Source organism: Dermacentor variabilis, chromosome 11 (genome assembly GCF_050947875.1).
Source record: "Dermacentor variabilis isolate Ectoservices chromosome 11, ASM5094787v1, whole genome shotgun sequence".
In the NCBI taxonomy this organism is placed as follows: Eukaryota; Metazoa; Arthropoda; class Arachnida; order Ixodida; family Ixodidae; genus Dermacentor; species Dermacentor variabilis.
In genome coordinates this window covers 14453726-14481685 of record NC_134578.1, presented here as the reverse complement: position 1 = coordinate 14481685, position 27960 = coordinate 14453726, and the positions used below count along the sequence as shown (strand labels likewise).

At 47.7% G+C, this 27960-nt stretch overlaps 1 protein-coding gene across 1 annotated transcript in view; it reads left to right on the top strand.

Annotated features, from left to right (window-relative positions):
• Positions 1-27960, top strand: part of Myo81F (unconventional myosin 81F) — a 147413-nt gene that overhangs the window by 103094 nt on the left and 16359 nt on the right. Inside the window, exons 23-43 of the mRNA XM_075674270.1 lie at positions 2170-2394; positions 4614-4748; positions 6551-6709; positions 7807-7877; positions 9318-9507; positions 10627-10727; positions 11129-11219; positions 12184-12304; positions 14484-14761; positions 16354-16487; positions 17963-18159; positions 18277-18408; positions 18511-18677; positions 19362-19520; positions 20324-20405; positions 21040-21155; positions 21292-21411; positions 22926-22993; positions 23683-23854; positions 25412-25495; positions 26921-27040. Of these exons, the coding sequence (XP_075530385.1) occupies positions 2170-2394; positions 4614-4748; positions 6551-6709; positions 7807-7877; positions 9318-9507; positions 10627-10727; positions 11129-11219; positions 12184-12304; positions 14484-14761; positions 16354-16487; positions 17963-18159; positions 18277-18408; positions 18511-18677; positions 19362-19520; positions 20324-20405; positions 21040-21155; positions 21292-21411; positions 22926-22993; positions 23683-23854; positions 25412-25495; positions 26921-27040 (2922 nt within the window). The remainder of the gene's footprint in view (positions 1-2169; positions 2395-4613; positions 4749-6550; positions 6710-7806; positions 7878-9317; positions 9508-10626; positions 10728-11128; positions 11220-12183; positions 12305-14483; positions 14762-16353; positions 16488-17962; positions 18160-18276; positions 18409-18510; positions 18678-19361; positions 19521-20323; positions 20406-21039; positions 21156-21291; positions 21412-22925; positions 22994-23682; positions 23855-25411; positions 25496-26920; positions 27041-27960) is intronic.

Here is a 27960-nt window from a genome sequence, read left to right as displayed (position 1 = left end):
GTCACGTGCTAATTGTGGCCATGTCGTCCCTGCAAACTTCTTAATCCCATCCGCCCACCTAACTTTCCGCCGCCCCCTGCTACGCTTCCATTCCCTTGGAATCCAGTCCGTAACCCCTAATGACCATCGGTTATCTTCCCTCCTCATTAGATGCCCGGCCCATGCCCATTTCTTTTTCTTGATTTCGACTAAGACGTCATTAACTCGCGTTTGTTCCCTAACCCAACCTGTTCTCTTCTTATCCCAGTGCACTATTACCGTTTCGAAATACGGGAGTCGCGGAGTGGCGTAATACTGGGCTGCCGAGTTCACAAAACTAGAATTGCAAGGACAACTTTAGTTGCAACACAAAATGGCTTTTAGGAGCGAGAAGTAAAAAAAAGGCGTCAGGACAGGCGGGAGAGTGCCTAAATGCATGAGGTTGCAGGAGCACAATCAGAAAGTGCAAAAAGGGAGAGAGAGTTTCCTCGGAATACATTGCTCTCAATGCGAATGTCGTCCACTCTTTGACAAAACAGAAATACTAGCAAGAAATGCGCACGAAAACACAAGACTTATTACTGAGGCAACGGCTGTTGCCGGAGGCAAGTGCGTTAGTAAATCGTCTATAGCGTTTATTGATAAAGAGTTTGCTTACTTGGGGTTCGTACGGTGGGGGGGGGGGGCGCCTTAGACCTTGGCGCGCTCTTGTTGATTTGTGGTGCTCATGTTAACTGATACATTTATATCTGGTTGTGATCAAGTGCGCGAGGTTATATTTCATGCATATTTGTAATAAACGCCAGTGGAAAGTCAGCGCTGGTCCTTGTCGCCTTTCTTGTGTTCTGTGTCCCCTCTTGCGCTGGTTACATCATCATGGAATGCCAACTAGCCCACTCTCACACCTTGCTTCAGTTAGGAGCAGATGTCTTTGTCAGGCTGTATAGCCTTTAGCCTTTGCTCCCGCTCCTGTAAACATGCAGGACAAATAAACTGAAACTAAACGCCTTTGCGCCAGCTTACGTGTAGAACGTGGTCGTCGCCATTTTACTTCTGCGTTTCACTAGCTGACGTCGGCGTCACTAGATGACGCCACTAGCGCTTATGCACGCGTCTGTACCTCCGGTTTTCGACATTCAGTAAAGAGTAATACGTTTACAGAGAGCCTAAAACTGGTATCCGCACCATTCACAGCCTGTTGAGTTCAATAGTTCTTGCTTGTTTGAGAAAAAAAATAAAGAGCGTTGTCTCTACTTATACGGTCGACTCCCGTTAATTTTACTCGGTTAATACGACTTTGCGTTTAATTCGAACGTACCGAAAAATACCGGCGAGAAACCACACATTGCTATAGAAGGAAAACTCTTTCAGTTCGAACTCTAAAGTAGGCCGCTTCGGTTGATTCGACCCCCAAAGATCCCCAGCGAAGCTCCCTCATGCGCTCTGGCGTTACAGAAAGCTTGAAAACAAGAGAAATTCAACAGGTGGTGCTACTCTTTTCTATAGATGGGAAGCTGTTTTATTTAAATTATTTTTATCTATTAGTTGCTGGCACTTCTTCCGCCTGTGAACATATCCGTCGCCCCTGGTTTTGTGTCGTGTCACCCTGAGGCAGCGTTGAAACAAGTCGGCGCTTGCCTCACGCTGGCTGAGTCGTATTTCAAGAGCAAGAATAAAAAATATATTCCGCACTACCTTAAGCAATAAAAAAAGATTTGAATGCGTTCGTTTTGCCGCCGTCTTGTTAATTCGACCTCTCGGATAATTCGACCAAATCTTGCGGTCCCGCAGGGGTCAAATTAGCGGGAGTCGACTCCACACGTGTTCACCTTGGGCTTACTTCCGTACGAAAATCGTTATTGAGAATTGTAGCTTTTCTGTTGAGATCGCGACGCCCGCAGTAGACGTTATGTTAAAGTGCAATTGAACGTCGCGTTCGATTTCTGCGAGGGAATTCGTTAATTCGACCTCTCGGATACCGAATCTTGCGGTCCCGCAGGGGTCGAATTAGCGGGAGTCGACTCCACACGTGTTCACCCTGGGCTTACTTCCGTACGAAAATCGTTACAGAGCATTGTAGCTTTTCCGTTGCGATCGTAAAGCCCGCAGTATAGACGTTATGTTGAAGTGCAATCGAACGTCGCGTTCGATTTCTGCGAGGGAACTCGTTGTCTCCTCGTCCTTGCGCAGGACCTGTGCAAGTACCTCCGTGCCGATGGGAAACCCGAGGGCGATGTGCACACAATCCAGAGCATAATCGGCTACGGCATCGAGCGCGAAGAGCTTCGCGACGAGATCCTGGTGCAGCTGGTGCGCCAGTCGACCAACAACCCGAGCCACGAGGCCACCGTTCGGGCCTGGTTGCTCATCGCGCTCAGCGTGGTCTCCTTCAGGCCGTCCAAGGCGTTCTCGAAGGTGAGCTCTCTCTCGCAATTTATTTATTTACTTATTTATTTGTGAAATAACTTACAAGGCCCCTACATGGGGATTGAGTAAGGGGGGCATAGAATCAAGTACATACAATCTAGTAACAATAATAATAAAGAAAAACACCAGCCAAGTGCACAGCCTAAAAGTCAAAGAAACATATTAGCTACATAAAGCTGCATATGAATAAAATAAAAAGGAACTACATGAGTTTGTAACAAACGTATAACAGTGCAAGAAAAATGTAGAAATAAATAACACAGAACAGTGAGTGTGATATTAATGGTTAACAAGGGTTAAGCGAATTGAAGTGGTAACAAAATTAGCGCGGTAAAGAAACCACAGAGACAAGAAAGGCGTGGAAAGACAAGCGCTTGTCTTTCTCCACCTTTCATGCCTCTGTGTTTTTTTTTATCGCGCTAAGTTACTAACTACTTCAGTTATGGAAAACCCAACTAGCCCAACAGTCAACTCTTCTAGACCTTTCTCGCAATACGAACGAGTAGGAAGGACGTTAAAAGGGATGCTTGTTCCCAGTCGAAAAAAAATGGCGACTTCTTGCCGTATTTCGCGACGCGCAACTGCCAAGCGGAAAATTATGTGGTCGTGTCACCGCAGCAAAAAGTCAATTTTATCATGCACGACAATAATGGCTGTTGTAAGCTCAGCGTCTTTGTCTTACCACAAGGCCTGTTTTGTAGGGAGGACAGATAACTGTGCCATCGCTACAAAATAGCAGGGTATCTTTGTGTGTTCTGGGATATTGTGCCTTCAACGGGTATTTATTTTTTCGTCGTTCAAACTACAAAGACACTATGGCGTAGACTCTTCAACAGCTGGGAAGCATGCAGCAAGGCGTGAACCCACTTCTATTCTACCTACACTCCTTCAATGATGCTTGAAGTCCGATAATGTTACTTTCAATTTTCCTCTACCCCGTATATCAAGCAGATCAGCGTTTCTAGTGTATACTATGAATCACAAAAGACCTCCTTATTGCACCATTCCATAATATTTTTTTCTATATATTACCTAGCTGTTAGCTGCATGCCTTAGTCCTACTCAGTTGTGATGAAGTCGTTGGTCCTATTTCTCAGTGAATGCAACAGAAGTAGCGAGAGACCAGCTTTAATGCCACATCATTAAGCAGGACGCTCACCGGCCTTCGTTTTTGGTATTGGTCCAAAATTTCCGGCGGGCGCCGATCCTGAAGGCAGTGCAATCAAAGGCGTAGGTGAGCCGATCCTGACGTCCTCACACAATGCGCGCCTTCGCAATATTTTTAATGCACTAGCATTATACCGATAAATACTTGCCTTCGGAGATGTAAAAAGTCACTGCCGCGATGAGCCAACGCCACCTGGTTGGGAGCGACGAAACACGCAAGGAGGAGCAGCGCGGGGTGGTGTGACGTCGACAGGCACGTGAGAGTACTAGCGGCGGTCGCGCTGGATGGCGCAATGCTCTCCACCACACTGCACTGTATAGAGGTGGTGGCTCTGATAAAATGACGTTAATTATTAGTCTTCGAATCATGAAACGTTGAGTGCTATCGCAATTAGCTCAGGTGTAGCCGGGAGAGCTGCGAGTACTTTTTTTTTCACATTCCAAGAGCGTAATGGAGGGGGGGGGAGGAATAACACATGTGCATTATATCTTTCACCATAAAATATACGACTGCTACAACAGCTTCTGACTGCTTGCTTGTCTGCATGTCGATAAAGTTTATTGCAGAGCGTGTGTGTTGACAAAGCACAACGGAAAATACTACAAGGTACATGACAGCACGCCGATATGTACGACAACGTCGTATTGAACGACAGACCTTTCTTTCTATGTCCAATTAAAATGCCGGAATGACTGCTGGGGAGGTATTCTGCTAAGTGTCCACGTAGAGGACGTGTCCATTTCGTCTGCTGTTGAAGGGCTGATTGGCTGGGGACGCCGGTCTCCGTCTGGCACGTGTCCCAGCCCAGCCAATCAGCAAAATAACTTCAGACTCAAAAATAACTCAATATACTTCAGCGGCAGACGAAATGGACATGTCCAGTAGGTGGACACTTACCAGAATACCACAGCCCCTGGTGTCAAATTCGAGTACCGCAGTAACTCCGGCGGTTTCGCAGTAAATGAGTTCCGAGCAGAAGGGAAACGCTGAAATAGGCTTTAATCATTTTCTTTTCTTTCTCCTTTTTTTTCTTTTTCAGTACATCTATTCCTACCTGAAGAAAAGCGTTATGGAGGATTCTGAGATCGCCGCCTACGCGCAGTACTGCCTCGACAACTTAAGCACGGCGAACGCCATCAATCGCAAGATGCCACCGTCTACTCTGGAGATAAACGTGAGTACGGTGGTTCCGCGCGTTGCCTTGCTCGTCAACATTTGCAAGCGTGACTTGAAGGCCGAGCCCTTCTGGAGTTGGCAGGTGCTGTCATAGTTTTATGTAGATCAGCAAGCAGAAAACAAATAATTTGTCTGATGTATATGGGCGAGATATAGCGCAAATAACCTAACCTGAATTATAGACGCAGCTAGAGTGATGTTATCCAATGCATATCATGAGAAGCCAACAAACACTGACACCAAGGACAACGTAAGGGAAATTACTTGTGCTTAATAAATGGAATGAAGAAACGATAAATTAATGGAAATTAAAGTGGATGAAAAAACAACTTGCCGCATGTGGGAACCGAACCCACAACCTTCGCATTTCGCGTGCTATGCTCTACCAATTGAGCTACCGCGGCGCTGTTTCCCCATCCACTTTCTTGGGTATTTATGTGTACTAGTAAACCCTGGGAGTGTTAGCCAGCGCCACCACTCACAGACCTTGGCGGCGGACGTGGAACGTCCTTGTTGCCGCAGGCGTCACGAGAACGTGATCTTTTTGGGTGAAGGCACCTGGTCAGTAAACCCACATATGCTACCTGAAGGCATCAATGTTGTCGGATTCGAGACCCTCTTTATGTAATAAACGAGAAGAAATGGGGTTAACCCAGGGGCCCGATATTTATTAGTCATATCATGAGAAGCCAACAAACACTGACACCAAGGACAACATAGGGGAAATTACTTGTGCTTAATAAATGGAATGAAGAAACGATAAATTAATGGAAATTAAAGTGGATGAAGAAACAACTTGCCGCAGGTGGGAAGCGACTAAGATGACTAATAAAAATCGGGCCCCACGGTTAACCCCCTTTTTTCTCTGTTATCCAATGCAGTAATTCTAGCCTCACGGACATGTGATGTCATGATGGCGAGTCAGTATACAATTGAATATAAGTTTGCCTCGTTGTTTTTGTAGTAACAAAGGTGCTTTATTGTTCTCGCAAGTTTTGGCGTCACAAGAACAACTGAAAGGAAAGTAAGAATGAAAGACAAGGGACCAATTGATAAAGTACAAACTTCCTTCAATAACTAATGCGAGTATGTTGCATGGTTTTTTAACTGTTTCTGAGCATTTCCAAGTCTGGCAAGCATTGAAGGCAGTGTACTTTGTTTGACTGCTAAGAGCTTCGAACCCAAGTAATGGAATGCATTTGGAATACTGGTCTTCGACGCGATGCCACCTTGCGTCGTCAAGAAAAAGCTAAGGAAAGCACATATTATCTCTGTGCTTAAAAGCGTTGTGTGTGGGAACCCATGAAAAACACCATATAGCTCATATTAAGCACATAAAAAACAGTGACTACGTTATCTTGTGCGCAGACGAGCTTTCCTTAGTATTCCCAAGCATTTGGCTAATCCGCTTTGTGGTTGGGACAGCAAAGTAGCTCGCATGGCTTTTTTATTTTACGTTGATGCAGTCTTCGCGATGGTGTCTTATTTTGCTGGCCTTCGTCAGAACTGGAACGAGCCTTCAGATGCCCGCTATACGCTTGGCTGTCTATTTAGCTGTCTTCGGCGAGTATTAGAACACAATCTTTGGCTCACAATTTGATGTGAGCTACACGGGACAGACGGCAGACGTTCTGATTTCTCTGCCTTTTCCTTAATACATTATTGCTCGCTCGACACAGAACTGCAGACGAAATGTGCGTACGCTCTTACTCTGTCGTCTGTCGCGCTGTTCAGTTACAACGACCGCTCACGCTAGCACAGGGTGAGTCAATGTAAGTTTTTCCCCTGCGTGTCGTGCAGGCCGTTCGACTGCGAGAGAACCTGGTGTGCCGCTTTTACTTCATGGACGGCCGTACCAAGGCCATCGACATTCACCCGTCCATCACGGCCGAGGACGCCATCAAGACGCTGGCAACCAAGATCGGACTGCGCTCTCTCGACGGCTGGGCGCTGTACGAGGTTCGTCTGGGACACGGCCTCCGACACTTCTTCCATGGCGCTTGGACCTTGTCCTACGAGATTGCCGGCACGAGCCATAGTTCTCGGGGGCCATGATGTAGGCCGAATTTTGCGAAGACGCAGCCCGAGGGCTGCTTCTGTACTCGGTGTCAGGCAGTGATTCGCCCGTGTAACAGTCAGGTGGTAGAGACGGGATGAATATGGTTTTAGCTTTAGGTGCCGGTACGTTAAGAGAATTTATAGGAAATTTGCAGTAAGATGTGATCAGCTAGCGCAAGACAGGGGTAATTCGAGATCGCTGGGAGATGGCTTCATCTTGCAGTAGACGTTAGATGTAGGCTGATGACGATGATGACGGTCAAGACGAAAGTTAGCGTCATAGAGCAAACATATAATTACCTAAGACGCCTAGGTGTTCCAGATCCATCAGCTAACTATATAAATATGTTAGTGTTGCTGCAGATTAAGCAGTGTGTCCGGAGTGTCCTTGGTAGTCACCACAAATCATACGCATGGTTATATTCGAGCACATTAAATGAAAACTGAAAATAACAGTAATTAATTAAGCATAGTTAAGTGTCAGATTTTCTTTCGAGTACCTGGTGGATACCATTGTGAGGATTGTTGACAACCTTGCCTTCTATGCATATGCGGATTACATATGATAATTATTCTCTGTTATGGAAGTATGTCATGCTGTCTTCTCAAATGTACAAATTCTCGACCCGAAATGCGTATCTTCTGTATCGAAAATTTATTTTGCTAGCGCTTTCCTGATGTGTGTTGCACGTAACTTACCCAAATCATTACGCTTACCTGTATCTATTTGTCCTTTGTGTTTGTGCTTTATTATTCCATACCCTCACTGCACACTAGCCCTTTTCCATTTCCAGTATGCGTGAGGCATTAGAAAGGGACCTCTGGTTTATGCTTTGTTAGTGAACGTTCTTAACTGTAACATAGCCAACCTCGGATTGAAAAGTGAATGACGGGGGAAGGAAAGTGGCGCGCTTTACCTTGTAACGCTACTGCTGTACAGGGAAGTCACGTTAGGGTGTGTGTGTGTGAAATGACTTGTCTTGTACGTTTTGTTGCAGTGCACTCCTGACCACGAACACGTCATCAAAGGATTCGAATACCTCGCCGACATTATCTACCAGTGGGAAACGTAAGTGCCACGCGGACTGCATACAATATCTGGCAACGTCTGAATATAATTTGTTTATCAGTGCGCACGGCTGTTTAGTGTAGGCCGCCCCGACTTTCGCAGCATGCAGACATTGGTGGTAACGAGCAGTTATGCGAAAAATATCACGAAGTGCGGGCTATAGCCGGTGATAACCTACGAACAAAAAGGTTATATGTGGTACGCTGTCCAGCTCCAACACAATTTGCATAGATCACAAGAAAATGAATTCACCCGTAGGCACGCGCGCAATCGTGGTCTGAACATCCAGTATAAGATGGCGCATCGCACATGCAATACCTCGTGCTTGATACAAACGAATGAGCAAACAAAAGAGCAAATGGTGTCCGCTTGACACTGCACTTCCACATCAAGAGCATTGCTACAGTGCACATGCGTGCAAGAACATTATTGTCAGCCTCGAATTCACGGATGACACCCAGGGCACTGACGTGTGCAGAGTCTCTACTCTGGCCAACAGAATTTGGGCTGCGCCAGCCAATAAGGTTCGCGTATTTCCGTGGTACCAAGCGGTTTTCCATATTCAAAGACCTCTGTTCTCTCAGAGAGATATGCACCTTTGGGTCGCTGGTGTTAGGATGCAATCTGAAAAGTCTCGACAAACTTGAAGAGGGATCCTGTTATCAGCGCTCAGCCAAAGATAACATTTTGGCTTGAAACAACGACCTTTTACTTTTCCGATTGCCCTAGCCTTTACGTTGGCAGGGCACGGTCATTAAGCTGCGATTGGACTCCGACTGGCTCGGCTCTCTCTCAGAGGTGAAGGACGGGTCCACTGCATTTTCGTGCAAGCCTGTGCGAACACTAAGCGGGAGGTTACTATCGGAATTAAAACGGGAGTTGAATTGTGCTCAGCCCGAGTTACCCCGCAACGTAAGAATGCTCTTACGTTATGCATAGTTTCGTGTTTAAAAAAATGCGAGCGCGCTTGACGCCATGGCAGGGCTTTACTACAGTATAGGGGGGGTTCCAGCAATACCGATGCGAGCCCAAGAAACAGCACAGCTCGCGTCGGTGCTTGCTGGAAACCCCTATACGGTCATCGTGCACCAACTGGCCCTGCAAACCACACTAATTTACTACAGTGTACGTGTTTCGCTGTTGTCAGTTGAACGAAGCTATCTATCTATCTAACTAATCTTTCTATCTATCTACTATCTATCTATCTATCTATCTATCTATCTATCTATCTATCTATCTATCTATCTATCATCTATCTATTTAATCTATCTATCTGTCTAACCTGTGTTTATCTATCTATTTATCTAATCTGTCTAATCTGTGTTTATCTATCTATATATGTAATGTGTCTATCTATCTAATCTGTGTTTATCTATCTATTTATCTCATGTGTCTGTCTATCTAATCCGTCTAATCTATCTAAATCGTAACCGCCTCCAGGTGTCGGCGCACGTCGGCGACGCTGACCAAGTACACGACCATCTCGAAGAAGGGGCCGACCAAGGCCCTCGGGGGCGGCGAGTGCCGCTTCGTGTTCCGCAAGCGACTCTTCAAGGCGGTGCGCGAGATCCCCCAGGACCCGGTCGAAGTGAGCCTCCTGTACGCACAGGCGGTGCACGACGTTGTCAAGGTGCGTCGAAAAAAAAAGAAAGGGGTCGTCTCGATTGTTCCAGGTTGTTTGGAGGGATGATGTAACCAGCGCAAGAGGGGTCACAGAACACGAGAAAGGCGACGAGGAATCCCCCTACCTTGTATTCTGTGTCCCCTCTTGCGCTGGTTACATCATCATGGAATGACACCTAGCCCGGTCTCACACCTTGTTTAGAGGGACACTAGACAACTACGGCCTGTAGTCTCGCGAAATGTCTCTTATTTCATCTTGATTTGAGCTCATTTGCCAAAAAAAAAAGACACCGTTCAATATTAGAGGATAAATTGAAGGGAAAAGTTATCCCTTAGGATTTAGCACCAGAACCGCAGTCGTTGCGTTAGTCAGGTGGTAATTTTAAATGTGTTCCCGCGTGTTGGGGCTGTTTTTTTTTTCTTTATAGAAAGATTCCTCAAAAGTCGCTAAATTGAGTGAGTTATTTCAGAGCGTGAAGTAATCATTGTAACTACTAAGCCACACGAGACGCTGTCTTGATTCATTTGTAGATTGACTGATTAATTTAGACGTTATTGGAGATTTAGGCAACTCTTTCGTCTCCGCCTTCTCCGCAAGAACAGAAATTTTTTAACTGATTAAAGTATGATGAAATCGGGTAAAATAAGAGGTTGCTGACAATGACGCAGTTTTCGAATATCTGTGTCAGCAGTCAGTTGAATGTATGTAAAAAAAAAGAACGCAGCAACAAAAATGACACGTTCTGCAGCTCTGAAATTGTACACGGGCAAAGCACCGCCTATAGAAATCATCAAGAATCAGCAAAAAAAATAAGATTAAATAAGTCTCAAGGATATCAGCTGTTGCATTTCGCGTGCAAGCTGTATAAATCTCCTGACGTTACGAGGAGCCATAGCACGGGAATTTCAAAACCGGCCATCGCTAAATTTGCAGTTTAGTTGTGTGACTTGGCAAGAATCTTCTCACGACAGGATGAAAGGTTATGGTCATTTCTAAAGTTAAATTTACGAATTCAGGTTTGACGTATTCCTCTTTCGTGTCCCTTTGAAGGTGCGTGGGTGTTCGATCTCTTCGAGTACTGACGCTTATCCCCCGTCCCCCGCGCATGCGCACTTGTCGTTCCAGGCGGACAGCTTCCCTGTGGTGGAGAGAGTAGCTCTACAGCTAGCTGGCCTGCAAGCTCAGGTCTCTGTTGGCGAGCCGTCAGAAATCGAGGAGCTTGACAGGTAAACTCTTTGTTTCTTATTAGCGCAGTTAACTAGTCGTGGCAGTGATATACCAGTAGTAGTGACAGCAGTAGTAGTAGCAGTAGCAGTACGTCGCTCTGCATACAGACTCGCACTATAAGGTAGGGTAGGTGGGGGTAAGTAAGGGTAAGCTTGTATCTATGTAAAAAAATATATGCCGTCTGGTGTATCTTGAAAAGTGAAGCGAAGTGCTGTATGCTTAGAAATTGTTTTCCTATTAGAAAACGCGTTTCTGCTGCGTTTCTTTTTTTTTTTTTTTGATCTGTGCTTTTTTTCTGTTTAATTCCGGTCTGCACCCTCTCTGTGAAGTTTGTTCGCGGTCACCGAGCGGCAAAACTATGAGCCCGCGAGTTCAAGCGCGTATACTCTCGTCCTTCCAGGTATCGGGACGTGGAAAGCTACATCGCCGAGCGCATCAGGGACACGCGTCCCGAGAACGAGTGGATCCAGGCTCTGTGCACCGCCCATAGAGTGAGCCACGCATATCTTGCTAAACCTGTTGCGCGCTGAACCAATCGCTTACTCTACAGGCAGGATGCTTACCCATAGCTTACCCTATCCACAGCTCTGTCTACTTTGCTATGCCCAAAGCTCACATATGTGTAGCTTAGCCTACTAATAACTTGTAATACCTATGCTCTACTTTACCAATCACTTAGTCTACCAGTATCATATTTCCAATGGCTTAGTGTACCCACAGCTTGATATGCACACAGTTGACCTAATATAGCTCCATTCTACCCAATTACTTACTTTAATCATAGCTTATGCTGCATGTAGCATCCTGAACTATAGTAGCTTACTCTGCCCAGAGCTTCCTATGCCCACAAATTTACCCATATAACTTAACCTATCCATAACTTGCTATACTCACAGTTTACCGGCATGTAGCTTATTCACAGTTATAAGAAATAGCAATCCTTTGCCGAGGCGCTCATTACCGTTTTATGCCTTGAATACACACACGCACGTGCATTTCTAATAGCCAAGAATCGCTTAGTTGAAGGCAGTCGGTGGTAAAGCAGTCATTCCACATCACTTATTCTATAGACCGTTACGCATAACAATAGCACGCAGTAAATAGCACAGAAAGGGGAAACTGGACAACCGCTCTCGGACAAGTGAAACTTTGTCGCAAAGTAAATGTGACACAAATAGTGACGTGACGAAAACAAAAAAAAATAGCGGTAATGCTTCCGATAAGGTTTCAGCTGTGGGACAGCGTTTGTCTCGTCTTCTCTTACTGTGTTGTTTACTGCGCGCTGATGTCACCGATAAGTTACAAGTCGCCCGGCTCACCGTCCTGGTACGTTTCATTGGCAGTTATGTTCGTTGAACGAACGAAAACGTTAGGCTTAGAAAACGAAACTATGCCTTTTTTTTGTTCGCCGCGGCGTGTAATCGTGCCCGCACTCTCCTCCTCCTTCTCACCCAGACGTACGGAAGCGGAAAGTCCGAGCTGGTGTGCAAGGTGTGGTACCTGTCCATCGTCATGCAGTACCCGCTGTACGGAACCGCCCTGTTCCCGGTCACCTGCCGGGGCTACCTCACTTACGGTGCGCCCTCCCGCCATTTCCTCGCTCCGTCGATCACGTCGTAGAGTTTGTTTCCGAGCTGTACACCTTAGCGCAGTGTTTCTCTAACGGCGGGCCCACGACCCCCGAATGAGTCACGAAACTTTCTTCTGGGGGTCATAGAGAGTACAACTGTCACTATCACCAATGACGTCGGTGCCTCTTGTCAACATTTGACGTCAAGCTTTAAACTATCCGCTTACATCTTCGCACTCCTTCGTTTATCGGTGCGAGACGATTAAGTTTCACCTGAGAGGTAGCCAAAGAAATGGTGTCGCATTTAATGTCGGGCCCTGGAGGGCTAAACTACATTATTCTCATTAAAATACGTGATTAAATCATTCCTTGTCGAATAACATTAACAAGCATTTTGGTAACTCTATCTGCCGTGGCTAAAGTATTTATAATAAATTAAAATGTGAATGTATCCACGTCGTTGAAGAAAGTACATTTTCAGAAGTCTTATAAAGGTGGCGACTCATGGCTGGTTAGGCAATAAGAAAAGCGGTCACATATAGGAAATTTTTAGAAATATTACCTTAGCGAAAGTACAGACAAATACCTGGACAAACAAAATGATAGGACGCGTGCTTACCTGCATTTTAGCGATGTGTTAGAACGCGAATTGGGAAGTACGACAGGCGCAGGAAAGAGCGTATGTTTAGAGCGTATGAGTGTCTTTTATTGTGTGTTTAAATAGGCATGTCTTTTTTTTGCAATTTCATCTTCGTTGTCCGTTTGCGATGGGTGAATGTATCAACGCACTTTGGCTCCTTTCATATAAAAGTGAACCGGTCTCCTTCAAATAGACGCTCTTTCCTCCGTCTGTCGTTTTTTTTTTTTTTTCACCTTTAGTTCGCGTCCTGACGCGTCGCTAAATGCGTGAACCAACTATCCCAGCAACAAGCAGTGATTTCTTACGTGCAGTTCCACGACCACGCGCAACTAAGCGTGCTGCGTCTTTACTTTCGCGATGACCAACCTACAATGATCTGTTCGCTTTGTTCTTTTTGTATTGTACTTCGGAGTAACGACTACTAGTATAAACTCATTTTGTTTTTACAACCTTCTTATGTCTTTGTCGTCGGAAACGTCACAGGCACGTCGTCTTTGTGAATTTCTTGATGCTAAAGATTATATTGACCGTTACTTAAGTGGATGATTCGGGAAACCTGGCATGGTGGCCCAGTGACGACGGCGTGCTGCTGCTACTGAGCACGAGGTCCGGGGTTCGACTCCCGGTCGCGGAGGCACAATTTATATGCGTCGGAGGAACGCGAAACGCGTTTGTGCGTGTGTAAATTCAGGCACACGTTTTAAAAGCCACGGATGGTGAGAACTATAGTACGGATCTCTCCGCTACGTAGGGCCTCTTGTACAACTTGCGTACGCCTCCAGAGGCGTGTGCAAGCCGTCCTTTGCGGTGTCCAGCCACGGGACAGGTCTTACGCCCTCTGCTCACCGTCGTCGTCAGTTGCGAGAACAGCGGGGGCGCAGATTTGGTGAACGCAAGCTTAAGCTCACGATCCACCTTTTCAAGACATACAGTAATTCTGCGGTTTGTGCTTAAGACACATGCGATCTTCTTAGTTCGTTTACGGAGTACCCGAGTAGACTTCGCGCCAGCATGAGAACGCAGCTGTTCTTCTTTTGTGCGGACCAACGATGCACCCGCATAGCAATAGACGGTCGGTGAATACAACGTGGCCTGATCACTACACGCTGGCCCGTACAATCGTGCAAAGGGGCGATCGACTGATGGAAAAAAATTATGGGGTTTTACGTGCCAAAGCGACTTTCTGATTATGAGGCACGCCGTAGTGGAGGACTATGGAAATTCCGACCACCCGGGGTTCTTTAACGTGCACCTAAATCTAAGTACACGGGTGTTTTCGCATTTCGCCTCCATCTAAATATGGCCGCCGTGGCCGGGATTCGATCCCGCGACCTCGTGCTCAGCAGCCCAACACCATAGCCACTGAGCAACCGCGGCGGGTAGCTGTTCTTTTGTGCGGACCAGCGATGTACCGACATCACTATAGACGGTCGGTTAATACAACGGGGCCTGTTCACTACACGTTGGCCTGTACAATCGTGGAAAGGGGCGGTCGACTGACGAGCTAATGCCACCTCCTCTATGTGTGTGGAATGCCGCGCGCAGACCACCAGTTGCTGCTGGGCATCAGCTGCGAGGGCGTGCTGCTGGTGAACGCGGACAGCAAGGCCATCCTGAACGCGTACCGCTACTCGGACCTCGAGTCCGTGCTGGTCAACGAGGAGGACCGCCTGGTCACCGTCACGCTGTCCAAGAGCGTGCCGGACCTGCACAAGTGCTACCTGTTCGAGACGCCGCAGCACCAGGAGGTGGCGTCGCTGGTGGCCAGCTACTGGCCGCCCCTGGCCGCCCGCATGAAGCCCTCGTACGAGCTCAACGTCAAGGTGGGCGCAACGCGTACGCACGTGCGGCTGTTTGAAATCGGTTTCCTCCTTGAAACGGAGACGACACGGAGACCGTCAGAAAATATCGGCGTATATCGCAGGATAATATGAGAGTCGGTATTAGGCGAATCTTTCGTGTATGTTCACGTGAATGGTAAAGTGGATGTTATGCAAGCGTAAAGCTAACGACCGTAATGCCTGCAGAAAATGACGTGGAAGTGAAACCGTAAATGGGGGTGGCTCGAGGCACGCTGTTCATGTTCAAAGATCCCATACGTGTGGAGCAGACCAACAATGTCTAAATGGGCTTAATTTTTGTTAATACGTAAATGCATACGTGAGACGGTGGCGCCTCGTAGAGGCGCCAGCTACTACTTTGTTGCCACGTGCGATAAAAAGACGAATGCTGTGTGAACAGCAGCGCCATAGAAATGCAAAAGCGCTCAAAAAACGAAGTGGGGGCACAAACACACTAGTTCACAATCACTAGTTCACTAGTTCACAAGGTACACCAGCTAGAAATGAATCCCAACGCAGACCATGGAAAAAAAGAAATTCACCGACGATTACGATACTCCCTAATGCAAAATTTGAGCGTAGCTCTATACGTGTGTTCATTTCGCGATATATTGGCTGGCGCGGTCAATCTGTCTCGTGCGGCACGTTGCAAACGGAGTGAATTCGTTCAGCCGCCGCAGACAGACCTCCCCGACGACGCGTGCTACTATGACGCCATCTCGTAGCCGTCGTGGCCGCAGAGCCCGTCTTGCGCGGTACTACGCTTTCCTTCTCACGCTTTCGCCATGCTCTCCTCCTCCGCTTTCCTCCTCGCGCTCTCTTCGCTATCGACGTCTTTTATCTGCCGCTGCGCTCCGCGTTCACTCTTTCATGCTTCGCTGGGCTCCTTCGCTCCGTTACGAAGGATGCCGACGCTCGCCGCAGGAACGGGCGTCGCGCGAGGGCTGCGTGTAGTGCCTGAAGTTGACCTGATGACCTGGTGGTAACAACTTTATTTCGTCAACAGAAAGGATTTGGTTGACTTTAGTGGGCTTCCAGGGTGAAGATCACGTAGGTCGGTGGTGGCGGTTCGTCCCGCTTCACAGCGGCCAGGGCTGACATATACGAGTTCGTTCGGTGACGGCAAGTTCGTCGCCGCCGAAGTCCGCGGTGCGTCTCGTATCGAGATGCGCCGTTTTCGTCTTGCCGGTTCAGCGCACAGCTTCGCTTAGACCGACTGACCGCAGGGCGCCGGATTCGCGCGATCTTGAAGCGGATCGACGGTCGGGGCACAGCTTGGCCTACGTGTAGTAAACGAGCGACGAAAGAAGCGCAAGCGCACGACCGTTGTCGTGCCGTCGTCGTCATTCCGCCGTCGTCGTCGTGCTGCCGTCGTTCTACCAAGACACGTGGGCGGTAATTTGTGCCACCGCGTTATTGATGTCAGTAGTGTACTTGCAGGAAGCATTGCCAGTGTATCCGCTTGACCTCAGGGCATCAGCTATTCGATTATTTCGTGGCAATATTCTTCGATGGCTTCTGCAAACAGTTTTCTTTTTCCCTTTCTCTCGATTTTCGATGGTCACGTATTATAGGGCCGCCTGGCTTTCGAAGACCGGGTGAAGCTGCACCAGGAAGTGATGAACTGCCGGCGCACCCTGGTGGATAGCGGCCTGCTCAACAAGCCCGAGGTGGCCACGCTTGGACTCTTCAGGAGCACCCTGAGGAGGTGAGCCTATGTCGCAAACGGAGGACATTGACTGCAGGGCACTCCTAAAGTGACAGTAATTCCGCAAGTGTAGACTAAATAGTGAGAGTTGTTTTCACATATGTGTGCAGAAGGACACGGGACCTTTTCGTTCGAAAAGTAAAATGTTATTATGAGAATAGTATACATATACCAACAACAAATGGCTCTTCAGATGTGTCAGTAGTTTGTGATATGACGTTGATGGTGCTGATGAGTGGATGCTCATTTGGAACGCGATGGCGACATGTGCCACTATACTCAAGCGTAGTATTCAAATTCTTATGTGACTTTAAAACATCCACTCCTAATTGTCTATGTTAAGCTCGTGGTTGCATTTAACAGTCACGAATTTAACTTTCCCGCGAACAAAAAAATTCGTTAGCCAATATACCACGTCTCCCTCTGTAAATTTTCTTCGAAAATTGCGTTGTGCTACTGTGTATACATTTATAATTGAATTCGCGGGATCGAATCCCGGCCACGGCGGCCGTATTTCGATGGGGACGAAATGCGACAACACCCGTGTACTTACATTGCACACCCCGCGTGGTCCAAAATTTCCGGAGTCCCTCACTACGGCGTGCCTCACAATCAGGTCGTGGTTTTGGCACGTAATACCCCATAATTTAATTTAAATTTAATCATGATTGAATTCTTACTGTTCCTGTTACGTTTGGATCACACACGTCGGTCTTTTGAATAACGACGTAACTTGACACGCGCTACATGACCGCTCACGTTTATGTTTGTCAATAGACATATGACGGCTGTCAAAGTATACGTGGCCCAGAACTTGTGTGGCAGGAGCTCACCTAGCATTGCGCGGCAGTGCTGCGGTGGTGATCCGAATATGTCGAAGGTTGAGGACAAAGGCGCTGCCCTTTATCCAGAGCATTGTTGGCGGGGGCAATAGTGGCCCCACTTGCGCATTGGCTGAAATGAACTGCGGTCGCGAGAGCGTTCAGGTCGCTATATTTTATACAAAGCTTTGGCTTGGTATGATAATCGTTGACTCTGCAGTAAATACGGGGAATACCAATGGCAATATAACTCGGCACTCCGTGCATCGCCGTTGCCGTATACGCCTTCCTGCTGAATGACCATGGTCCGGACCAAGCTCGACGAAGCAATGGCCGACAACCGCGTGTACACTGCAAAGCATTACGCTTGCAAGCGTTCCTTTTTTTTTCTTTTTTGCAACTAGTGCACCGAGCAGGCCAGCTGAGAAGCTCCTCGAAGGGAATGAGATAAGGGCGTGCGTCCATGGAGTTTGCCGCGGCGAAACGGGGCTAATCGCGTGCGAGAACACGGGAACTTTTCCCGTTCGGAAGAGTTCCCCCATCCTCAACTTGCCGGCCGTAGTGGTTGTCGCGATCGGACCACCAGACGCCGTTTTGGGTGGCAGTACTCGAGGCTTTTTCTTTGAGATGCCCCGTACGCGTTTCCGAATGCAGGTTGAACAGGAATCGATTGGACAAGCTCCGCCAGGAGTACAGCTCGGAAGGCTACAAGTCGTACCAGCACACCTACTGGGCCTTCAGTAAGACACCCATTGGGCAGAGCTTCCTGGTCATGGCCGAAGCACAGGGGGAGAGCACAGCCATCAAGGTCTTCACGTCCATACTCATCTTCTCCGGACTTCTCGAAGAAGGTGAGGGGCGTGGCTTCTGCCCTTCTCGTTTATTTTTTCTTTTCCTTCGCGGAATGATGACACTCCAGTCCGTCCGCGATCGGCCTCACCATCCGGCGAGTCTTGTCTACTGTGCAGAGGACACCGAGTGGCACGGCCAGCGGGATCTGATCCAGCTGGCGCAGTCCATCATCGAGTGCTGCATGGCGCGGGAAGTTCTACTCAACGAACTCTTCATACAGCTGATCAAGCAGACCACCGACCACCCAGGTGAGCAGGCCGGGCTGACTATCGGTGAAGCGCATGCGTAAATCCCGTTCAAGAGACAGTGATCGGAGCAGCGAACGCTGTCGTCTGCTGCCGTCCGTGCAGATCCCAACAGCCGCGTGAACGTGCGCCACTGGCAGCTGCTGTCGCTGCTGTGCAGCGTGGCCGCGCCGACGGACCGACGCATTCTGGGATACCTGCACGCGCATCTGCGGCACTGCGCCATGGACGTCGTTACCGAGGAGGGCCAGTTCGCGCAGTTCGCGCTGAAGGTACGCGGGCCCGGTTGACGCTTTGAGCTTGGGCTGGCGATCGAGGGTTGGCTGCAAAGGCGTACGACCTTCGGGGGTATGGCGTGAAATTTCTGCAGCGTTAAGCACTGAAGCGCGGAAAGAAAGGTCAAAAAAGGACGAAGGAAAAATGATTGCAAGAGGACAACAGGAGGTGCTGTCCTTTTGCAATCCTTCCTTCTTCCTTTTCTGACAGTTCTTTCTGCACTTCAGTGCTTAGCGCTGCAGAAATTTTGCACCATGGACCTAAACCAACTCGCCCACATTGCTATTCTTATTCAGGACCTTCGGGGAAACGCGCATTCGCTTAGTGAGAAATGCCCTCGGGCTCTGGCACTCGACCACGTATGCGCACTAGACGTCACGTCTCTTCTGCGCATTTTTTGCACGCTCCTTTTTGAGACACGTTGCTCCCCTTCCGAAGGCAAACCGCGGCTAGGAAGTTATACAAACATCTTTCCAACTCATATCGGACGACGTGCGAGACAGGTGGCTGCTCGAATTGTCAGAATTTGCAGGTGACTCGGACGTATATTGTTGGACGTCCGCCTGGTACTTTACGGCAGCTCTACGATCGGATGTTGTCTTTTCTCTACGCACGCGTTTCTCGCTCTGTTGCTGCCAGTCCCTGATCGTCCGTTCCCTTGCTCTCGTGCGCATGCGCAGTGCCTGATGCGCACCCTGGAGACCCGCGGCCGGCGGTGGCCCCCGTCCCGAGACGAGGTCTCGTGCACCACGCGGCGACACCCCTGCCGATCCAAGGTGCACTTCCTCGACGGCCAGGTGCAGAACGTCGACTTCGACCCCTGCGTGTCGGCTGGAGAGGTGAGCGAGCGGGCCCGCTGGTATATATGTGTGTGAGAATTCATTCGATCCGTACGTGCACCAGAAATATTATTCTTGGTAGAACCAGCGAAATCGTGCACGCAACGCAAGTACTACTACTACTACTACGACTACTACTACTACTAGTAGTAGTAGTAGTAGTAGTACAGAGGGCGCACCTCTTCTACCTCTTCTTTTACATACTCTTAGTGGGACACGTTTGCAAGACATCTTCGAGCTCACGCAACAAGCAGCAGCCCTTACATCTTTCTCGGCCGTTCAGGATCTGTTGATCGGCTTCATTCCGCTCTCTCTTGGCAAAAACGATGTACACCGTGGAAAAATTAAGGCACTAGAACACCACAAGATACGTCGAACACATGCAAGCACAGCGCCATGTACATATATTCGATGTGTAGGGTAGCAAACCGGTTGAGCTAAACTCGTTAACCTCCCTGCCTTTCCTTCTCCACTTTTTTCTTCCTTCCTTCCTTCCTTGTCGTGGTGTTCTTGTGCCCTTTACACGCTCTAGATTACTTTTCGCAAGATGAACAAAATTTCCCAACTCCCGTCGGCTTCTGTTCCGTCAAGGTCATCATCTATCAGTGATCCGTAAAGAATTTCAACCAAGATTTTCCAGGTTTCGCCACCATTCCCCGTCAGTTGGAAGCATTTTGTATGCAGTAGACTGCAGTCAGTAACTCAGTACACGTTGTCAAGAATTGGAGGGCCCTTTTATGCCAACTCATCAACCTTTGGTACGCAGAACCAACTTTGTTCGATCTGGTTATACACTTGCGCAGATGCTGACCATGCTCAAAGCACGCATCAACCTGAGGCCGACAGCCGAAGGATATGCGATCTACGAGGTCATCGGACCGACCGGTACGTTGCTTCATTTATCTGTGTCTTAACTGCCAAAGCACTAAAGCCCAAGGGGACCAAGTAACGTGCATGCTGCATGTTCAACGCTCAGTGTACAATTTCAATCGTTCTTGCCAGCAGGCCAAGAGGAATATATCGAAATGATATGGCATTTATATATTTGAAGAACTGAGATCAAATATGCAATGTTTCGTGGTCGTGGGATAATTAGCGTAATCGTAGTTGAAGGTAAAAAATATTGTCAAATTCAAGGAAGAGTGAAGCGCGGTTGTTCCATAACCAACAATGTGTCGCCGCCATCCCATATATATCGTCGCCGTCAAATTCCTTGAAAGAAACAGCTTAGCTAGAAATTGGGTTTTGATCCTGCTAGGTCGCACATATCTGCTGTCTTTTTATCACATAAAGTGAACGCATAATAAAAATATTGTTACCGCATATAATTGTGCTTGAAGCAATGTACTCCCCCTTCAAGCAACCCAGCTGATGCGCTGAAATTGGGCAATCTGCAATACAAAATTTTAATAGTGCTCTTTCCACAAAAAAAGTTACCTGACATTTAACCTGGAAGTTGTGACTTGAAAAGTACATCCAGCACCTGCCGTTCTCACATTTTCTTTTTTTGATTTCTTAGAGCGAGCCATGCTGCCTGAGGAGAAGATGGCCGACGCAATGTCCAAGTGGGAACGCTGGGCTCAAAGCCAGCAGGGCACTGCGAAAGCCAACAAGCAACAGTACTTCCTTTTCAAGGTATGCTGCGACTGCAACTGACCTCGCATGCCTTAATACCTTCTTCTTAGTTGCCTGTATAGACACGATGCGGGGAGGTTTTGCAAACGCAAACATTGTACTGATCATCGCATTCCGTGCTCCTGCACTCTCACAGAAACACCTACTGCTTGACGCCTACATAGACTTGAGTGATCCCGTGGAGGAAGAGCTGCTATTCCATCAGCTTGTCTACAACATCCGCCTGGACAGGTTCCCGGTGACGGAACATGAAGCCGTGAGTGCACATTTTTGAAATAACTTTCGCATCCGCGTATTGGAATTTCATCCTAAGATAATGGAAACTCGCCCACTGCTGGTGGCTCGACTCTGGCACAGATGCCTGGAATATAAAGTCCGAGCTTGAGGCAGCACTTCTTTCATGTCGTGGTTGGGGAGGTGGGAGGGGGGGGGGGGAGTGCATGCTACGTCAGCTGCTGCTTTGTACAATCAGTCGATCACAACTTTACTAAACTGTATAGAGAGTTTACAGTGAAGGGAGAATTTTGTAGAGGAAAATATGGCAAATCCCTGTCATGGCTCTGATTCTGAACCGAGGAGTTAAAGCACCATAAAGTGACGACTTGAACGAATCAACTCACCCACTATCAAGGCAACGTCAAGCCTACGACTATATTTGTACGTTCAATCAACCGGCTGCCTTTCAAACTCTGGATATCGTTATTATTCGAGTCTACGTCATTTATGCATGAAGCCAGATGACGATTTAGACTCAAACGTTCGCCATGTAACGGCGTTTCCAAGGACCCGACAAAAGCAGGTCGAGTCGGCTTGTCGGGCTGGAATTGGCTTGTCGAGTTCGTGAAAACGCTAGCCGCTCGGGCTGAACGAGCGTCAAGTCGGGCTGAGTCAGCGCTACTGCATGGGGTATGGGTTGACCCAGCCCGACCCGATTGAAGCGTGCGCGTAAACGCGGACTGGTCGGACCCGCCAGTGCTGAAACTTGCGCGGGACCCCTGTGACGTCGCAATTTATGCGCCGGCAGCGGGGTATGGTATCAGGACGCGGCTACGACAAGGCACCGTGCAGTGCAGCCTAATCGTAACGATGAAAGCCAATAGAGTTGAGCCGTTGCAGACGGCATACGTGAGCCGGAAGCCCGGTGCGAACGTGTTGTCTCGGCTCGACGCTGCGTGTCGCCGTTGTCCAGACTCGTCGGAACCGAGTTCGTGTAAACGCGGCCACGTCGCGCCCGGTCATTCCGATTTCTGACTCGACCTACTCGTGTCGCGTTCTTGTAAACCTAGCCAGTGAAATCAAAGTGTCGAGTCGTGTATCGTTGCTTAGTTTCGTTTTCTTCGGCCCTTCTCCTTCTATGGAATTTCTCCTTTCCCCCTTACTTTCCCGGGCAAAATGTGAGTGAATACTTTTGCGATATCAGACCTCTTTCCTTTTGGATGAAGAGCTCGCCTTACTTGTAGAAGTCCAGGCACGTTTAAAATTGTTATGTGCAGGTCCGTCGTGACCCTTTCACACGTTATTTGACCGTCCAGATAGCGTAAGGGGACAAATAATCAAAGTGAGCGAAAATTGTACACTTCAACCTTAAAGTCGTATGCAAGTTGTTCAAACACGAAACGTCATCTTTTGGCGAGCGCTGCAGAGTCTCGCCCGTTGTCCTAACTGGAGCAGCTGTTTGTTGCTAACGCTGCCCTCTGTTCTTCGCGTGGCTTTGGTTGGGGTGGCCACCGAATGATTTTAAACGTTTGTCTGTGTTGTCGGTGCTTCTAGGTCACCCTATGCGCCCTCAAGGCTCAACTGGACTACGGGGACTTCCGGGAGGCAATTGTTGACTATAGGCAAGTCACCTCTGCATTTGGGTCTTTCACTTCTGCTCGGCAAATACATTTTGTCTGCGCGGTTCGTAGTCGTTCTTCAATTACTGCTGTTGCCTCCGAGATTTTAATGCTCACTTTGACCTCTTCTTCCGCCTAATTTTTGGTTTTACCTTATTGGACACGACACACAACGGTTTCAGACATGATGGCACGAATGAGTGCGAAGACAATGTATAATTTCCCATCCACGTAAACTGTTGCATGATTACACATTTCAGGAGCTCATATGACTGACAATATAGGCTTCATACAAGAGGTTTCACGAACCATGGCAAGCGCTAATTATAATTTGCGACCGCTAACGAATTCGCGACTTAGACGAGAGCCATAACAATAGTAATCTGCAAAGCAACCAGCAAAATGTAAACATACCCGTGACGCTATTCTGACACGTTTACGTAACGGCGGAACAGACGGTCGTGAGACGGGAAAGTTTCGCTCGAACTTCCGGTTGCGACTGTTGTTGCGAAGTGAAAGATTTAACGCCTGTACCCAGTGACCTGACGGACAATGAGAAGTGCAGATTTTCATTATAACGTGGAATCACGGAGCGCGGAGCGCTGGCGAGATTTCACGACCACTGAGACCGAAGCGGTGGCAACGCCCAGACGTGCGGATGTGAATCTATCTCGCTCTCTCTCTGCTTGCAGAAAAGTGATGGCCCAGTGTCTTCCGATGCGGCTGCTCAAAATGATATCGGCCGACCACGTGGTGACGCAGCACCAGGCTTTGGCCGGCATGAATGTGCAGGAGAGCAAACGCGCTTTCCTCGCCTTGCTCCAGTCGTGGCCCCTGCACCGGGCCACCATCTTCGAGGTCACGGTCAGTGTCACATGGGCATCTTCTGTTATAGTCTGTTTAGTCTTGATGCGGATAGTCAAAGGGTCGCCAGAACAGCACCCAGTCGCAAATCTCGTGATCAAACGCTGTCACGTGGTCTCTCCCCGGATCGCCTTACAAGGGCGTCAGTCAGAATTGCTTCCCAGCAGAAGGCGCTAACGGCCTTCTAGTCCGGACAGGCCGCCATTGGAAGCCGACCCCTGCAGCAGCGTTCGACGCTACAATCCTAGCGAGTGTAGCTAGCTCAGGGGGGCTCTCTACAGTTGGCGACAACCTAGCAAGGCCGAGGCAGACCTATAAATTTAGAGAAAGGAGTGTACGACGGAGGAACAAAGGCAAGAAGGCACGTGTCCTGTTTTACTTTTTTGCCTCGTCGCTCGTTGCACGCGCCTTTTTTGTAAAACAAACTGATACCAACTCGCCCAGTTCGCTACTGTTCGGCAAAGATGTACGTTGCTGTCCAACCCTAGGAGAACTATTACAGATGTGCCATCTGTGACGTCACGGTAGAGGCGAACTTTCAATATCCCGCGTGCTACCGTGTGGGCGTTTCTGGGAAACTACGTTTTCGAGCGCAGAGGCACAGGGGTCACTTTCAGTGCGGTTTTGTGGGCGGAGCTCGTGCTGAACTCTTTACATTTCACCTAAAATAGTTTATAATTGATGCCAATTGCAACAAAATTTCACTTTTGGCTAAATTTGCTATAAATGAGTAGTGTAATACCATCGAAGTAATCTAGACAAAGCAGCGGGACTTGTAGTTGCGTAGTTTTCCTGTTAACCGCCTTTAAGATGAAGCTCTAGCTCGGCGGCTTGTATCTAAATACGTGAAAAAGGGGGAAATCGTTTTTCTCGGCAACAACTGCACTGAATTTGACGAGACTCTTAAACTAGGGTTTTAACGCGATCCAATGTTTCGTTGAAGTATTTCTTTAAGAGGCAGATGACCAGAGGTCTGTATTACTAACGGAATAGGTTCCTTAACTATCTCAAGCTAGGCGTTCTTTACGCGATCCAAAATGTCGTTGCAGTATGACTTTAAGATGACTATAGATCACCAGCGGCCTATTAATAACGGAATAAGTATGGAGCGATGCCAAATACACTGCAGGAAAGCAAAATATTCGGTGGATTCACGGGATCGAAAAAGTTTTGCAGGGGCACAGTGGTTTCAGTTGATGCAAAGCTGGGTAGTTGAAAACATCTCGAGGCCGAGGGCCTTTGTTCTGCGGCGTATATTGATTGCGTCGTGGATGGTGGTGGTGGCGAATCGTAGGTTGCGAGAACCTCTTCCATCTAGCTTTGGCAATCATAGCTTCAGTGATGAAATTCATGGGCGTCCGTAACTCGCAAGTGCATGCCCGTGCACCTGTCAGTGTTCGTTTAGTTTAGAGGCCGCTTCACTCGGCCGTTTCTGTTTATAACCTCGGCGGCTTCACGCGCGTGCGCGCTGTTTCGATCTCAGCGGATGAACCATGGACCACCGAGCTCGTGGTTCTATATCTGTCTCATTTTTTGTTTATTTTCACTTACTTGCAGCAATCCTACACATCGTCCTGGCCCAAGACACTGTGGTTCGCTGTGGACCAGGCAGGCGTACACTTGCTCGAGCTGCGCACCAGGGTGAGAACGACATCTCCGCGCTGGTTCATTGTTGTTAACAGCATCTGTCTGCATCTGTTGTTAAGTATAAATAATCCTGTTCAATTCAGAGATGCGTTATTTAACTACGGCTAAACCACGAAACTTGCGGTTATTATATCCTGTGACTCTTTTGTTGTATAAATACGATATCTGCAAGTTAACTGTGTATGTATTGATCTGTCATTCCTAACTTGTGTATTGAAAAGTGCATCATCGGATTTCTATGTTGAACTACCACTATTTCTTTCTTTATTATGATGTGTAAATTAGCAAGCTAGCATAATTTTTCATTGTTACTTATACTGTGCCTTTTCTGTATAATCTCATATTACCCTCCTTTATGTAGCACCTCCCCTACTGTAAATAAATAAACTGGATAACGTTTCTCAAACGAACACTGAAAAGCAGTACTGCATTTATATAAACTGATTCATTCATTCATTCATTCATTCATTCATGATAGCCCAAACGTCCCGAGAATCGGTGTATCACATGAGGGGTGGGCCGCAAAGAAAATAAAATGGCGGGTCGGGGTGAGGGTGGCGTGACTTTGTTTCGAAACGAGAAATGTCTGTGACGAGGGCTATGTTAGAAGGAACGTTATTCCAATCTCGGGCTATGCGCAAATAAAGAGAGAGAGAGAGAGAGAATGTTGATATGTAGCGGAATGGGCTCGTACTGAATATACATCAGTGGGATGTGGAAAAAAGTGCGCTGAATTGATGGATTGGTTACCTGGGTGCAGCGAACGAGAAAAAAGCACTTTCTTAAATAAAGTACAGTTTCGAAACCCTAGTTTTGTTAATTTGATGTGGAAATTTATAAATTACGCCTGCGAAGTGAAGGCCGAGCAGTTTTACATATTGAGATTCGCGTCCAAAACCTCGGCACCTGTTCGTCACTGTGACGTCACAGATTTCAAGGTATTTTCTTCTCGTACTTGAGCCGTTTTGTTGTTTGGGCTCCAGGTACAGTTCTCGGAACGTTCTAGGCCAAGTCCTTGGTTCCTTTAGAATGCAGTGTAACCTCTTTTATCGCTAAAGAGAGCGCATGGCTGCTGTCGAAAGCCGTATGACGTCACAACGAGCTGGTTCGAGAACTTCAGCACGACGTCGCCACCTGTCTTTTGTATTTTTTTTATATTTTCTGATTTGCCAAGGCTATGGACGTTTTGCTATTGCGCAAGCGCACTTTGCCAATACAGCTGAACTTAATATTCGTATTTAGGTTCCATGTCATATGTATAAGCACTATGCGAGTAGTGTTAAAATAGTGATAACCATTTCAGCATGAATATGATACTTTATCGTGTAAGTATCCGAGAGACTTCGAACAGTTTTAAGTCTCTTAGAGACGCTCTTTCCGTGTCCTGTCCTAAGGTCTCGACTCTTTTTTGTCTTTCAGAATGTATTGTGTGCCTGTGAATACGAGAGCATCATAAACTACAGCCCATCCCTGAACAGTCTCATGATTGTCACTGGAGGTGGCAAGAAGGGTGCCAAGTACATATTCACTACCAATCAGGTATGCACCCTGTCAAACTTCCCTTGTGACACTGTCACACGTCGTGTGTTCGCCACGAATGGCTTGATTCTCGGCTTATAAATTTGAGACGGGGCCATCTTTATAACGGAGGTATGTGAAATGCGGAAATTCTGTCATTACGACAGCTGCACTGGATCGATTCCAATTAAGTTTGTTGCATCTGAGTGAGAAAGCAAAATTTGATATTGTTTGTAGCAAGTTGAATAATACCTCAAACTCTCTTACATATACTACCCGAAAATTAACGAATTTCAATGAAATTGATGCGCAGCTCAAAATTTCGTCATTCTGCCAATAACAGGTATCCCAATACTCCTGCATGTGTGTCTTACGTCATCTAAAGCGTATGAAGTGTCGCCAAGACGGCGGAAAGTGAAAGAGGTGGAGTTCTAGGCCATGGCCTATACTCTTACAATGGCTGCCCAGTAAATCCGGAAAGCTTGTGAGCCAGTGGCCCACTGCGACAGTACCATGCATTTTATCTCTCTCATTGCTAGAGCGTAGATAACTTTCGCCGTGCACTGGCTCCGCCTTTTTCCTGCCGTCATAAAGTTTCCTGCAGAATTCACTAGAGGGAGCTCTGGCGCTAGTGTCTACTGCGTAGACACACTAGCGCCAGAGCACACTAGCGTCTACTGGCGCTAGTGTGCTTGCTGCGGTAAAGCTAGGGAGACTATGGAACATGTTTTATTAGAATGTGAGGACGTCTACCCAGCGGTTGATTTAGGCCCCACTGGCCTCCTTGAAGCACTTGGGTTCAGCGAGAGTAGTGGAAAAGTAAACATGTCCGCAATAGGCATTAGTAAGAGGCGATTAGAGGATTGTTGGAAGAAAAGTAGGGAAACGACAGAAAACAGACACGTACAAAAGCAAAGTTCGTAATAGGTGGTCAGAAAATT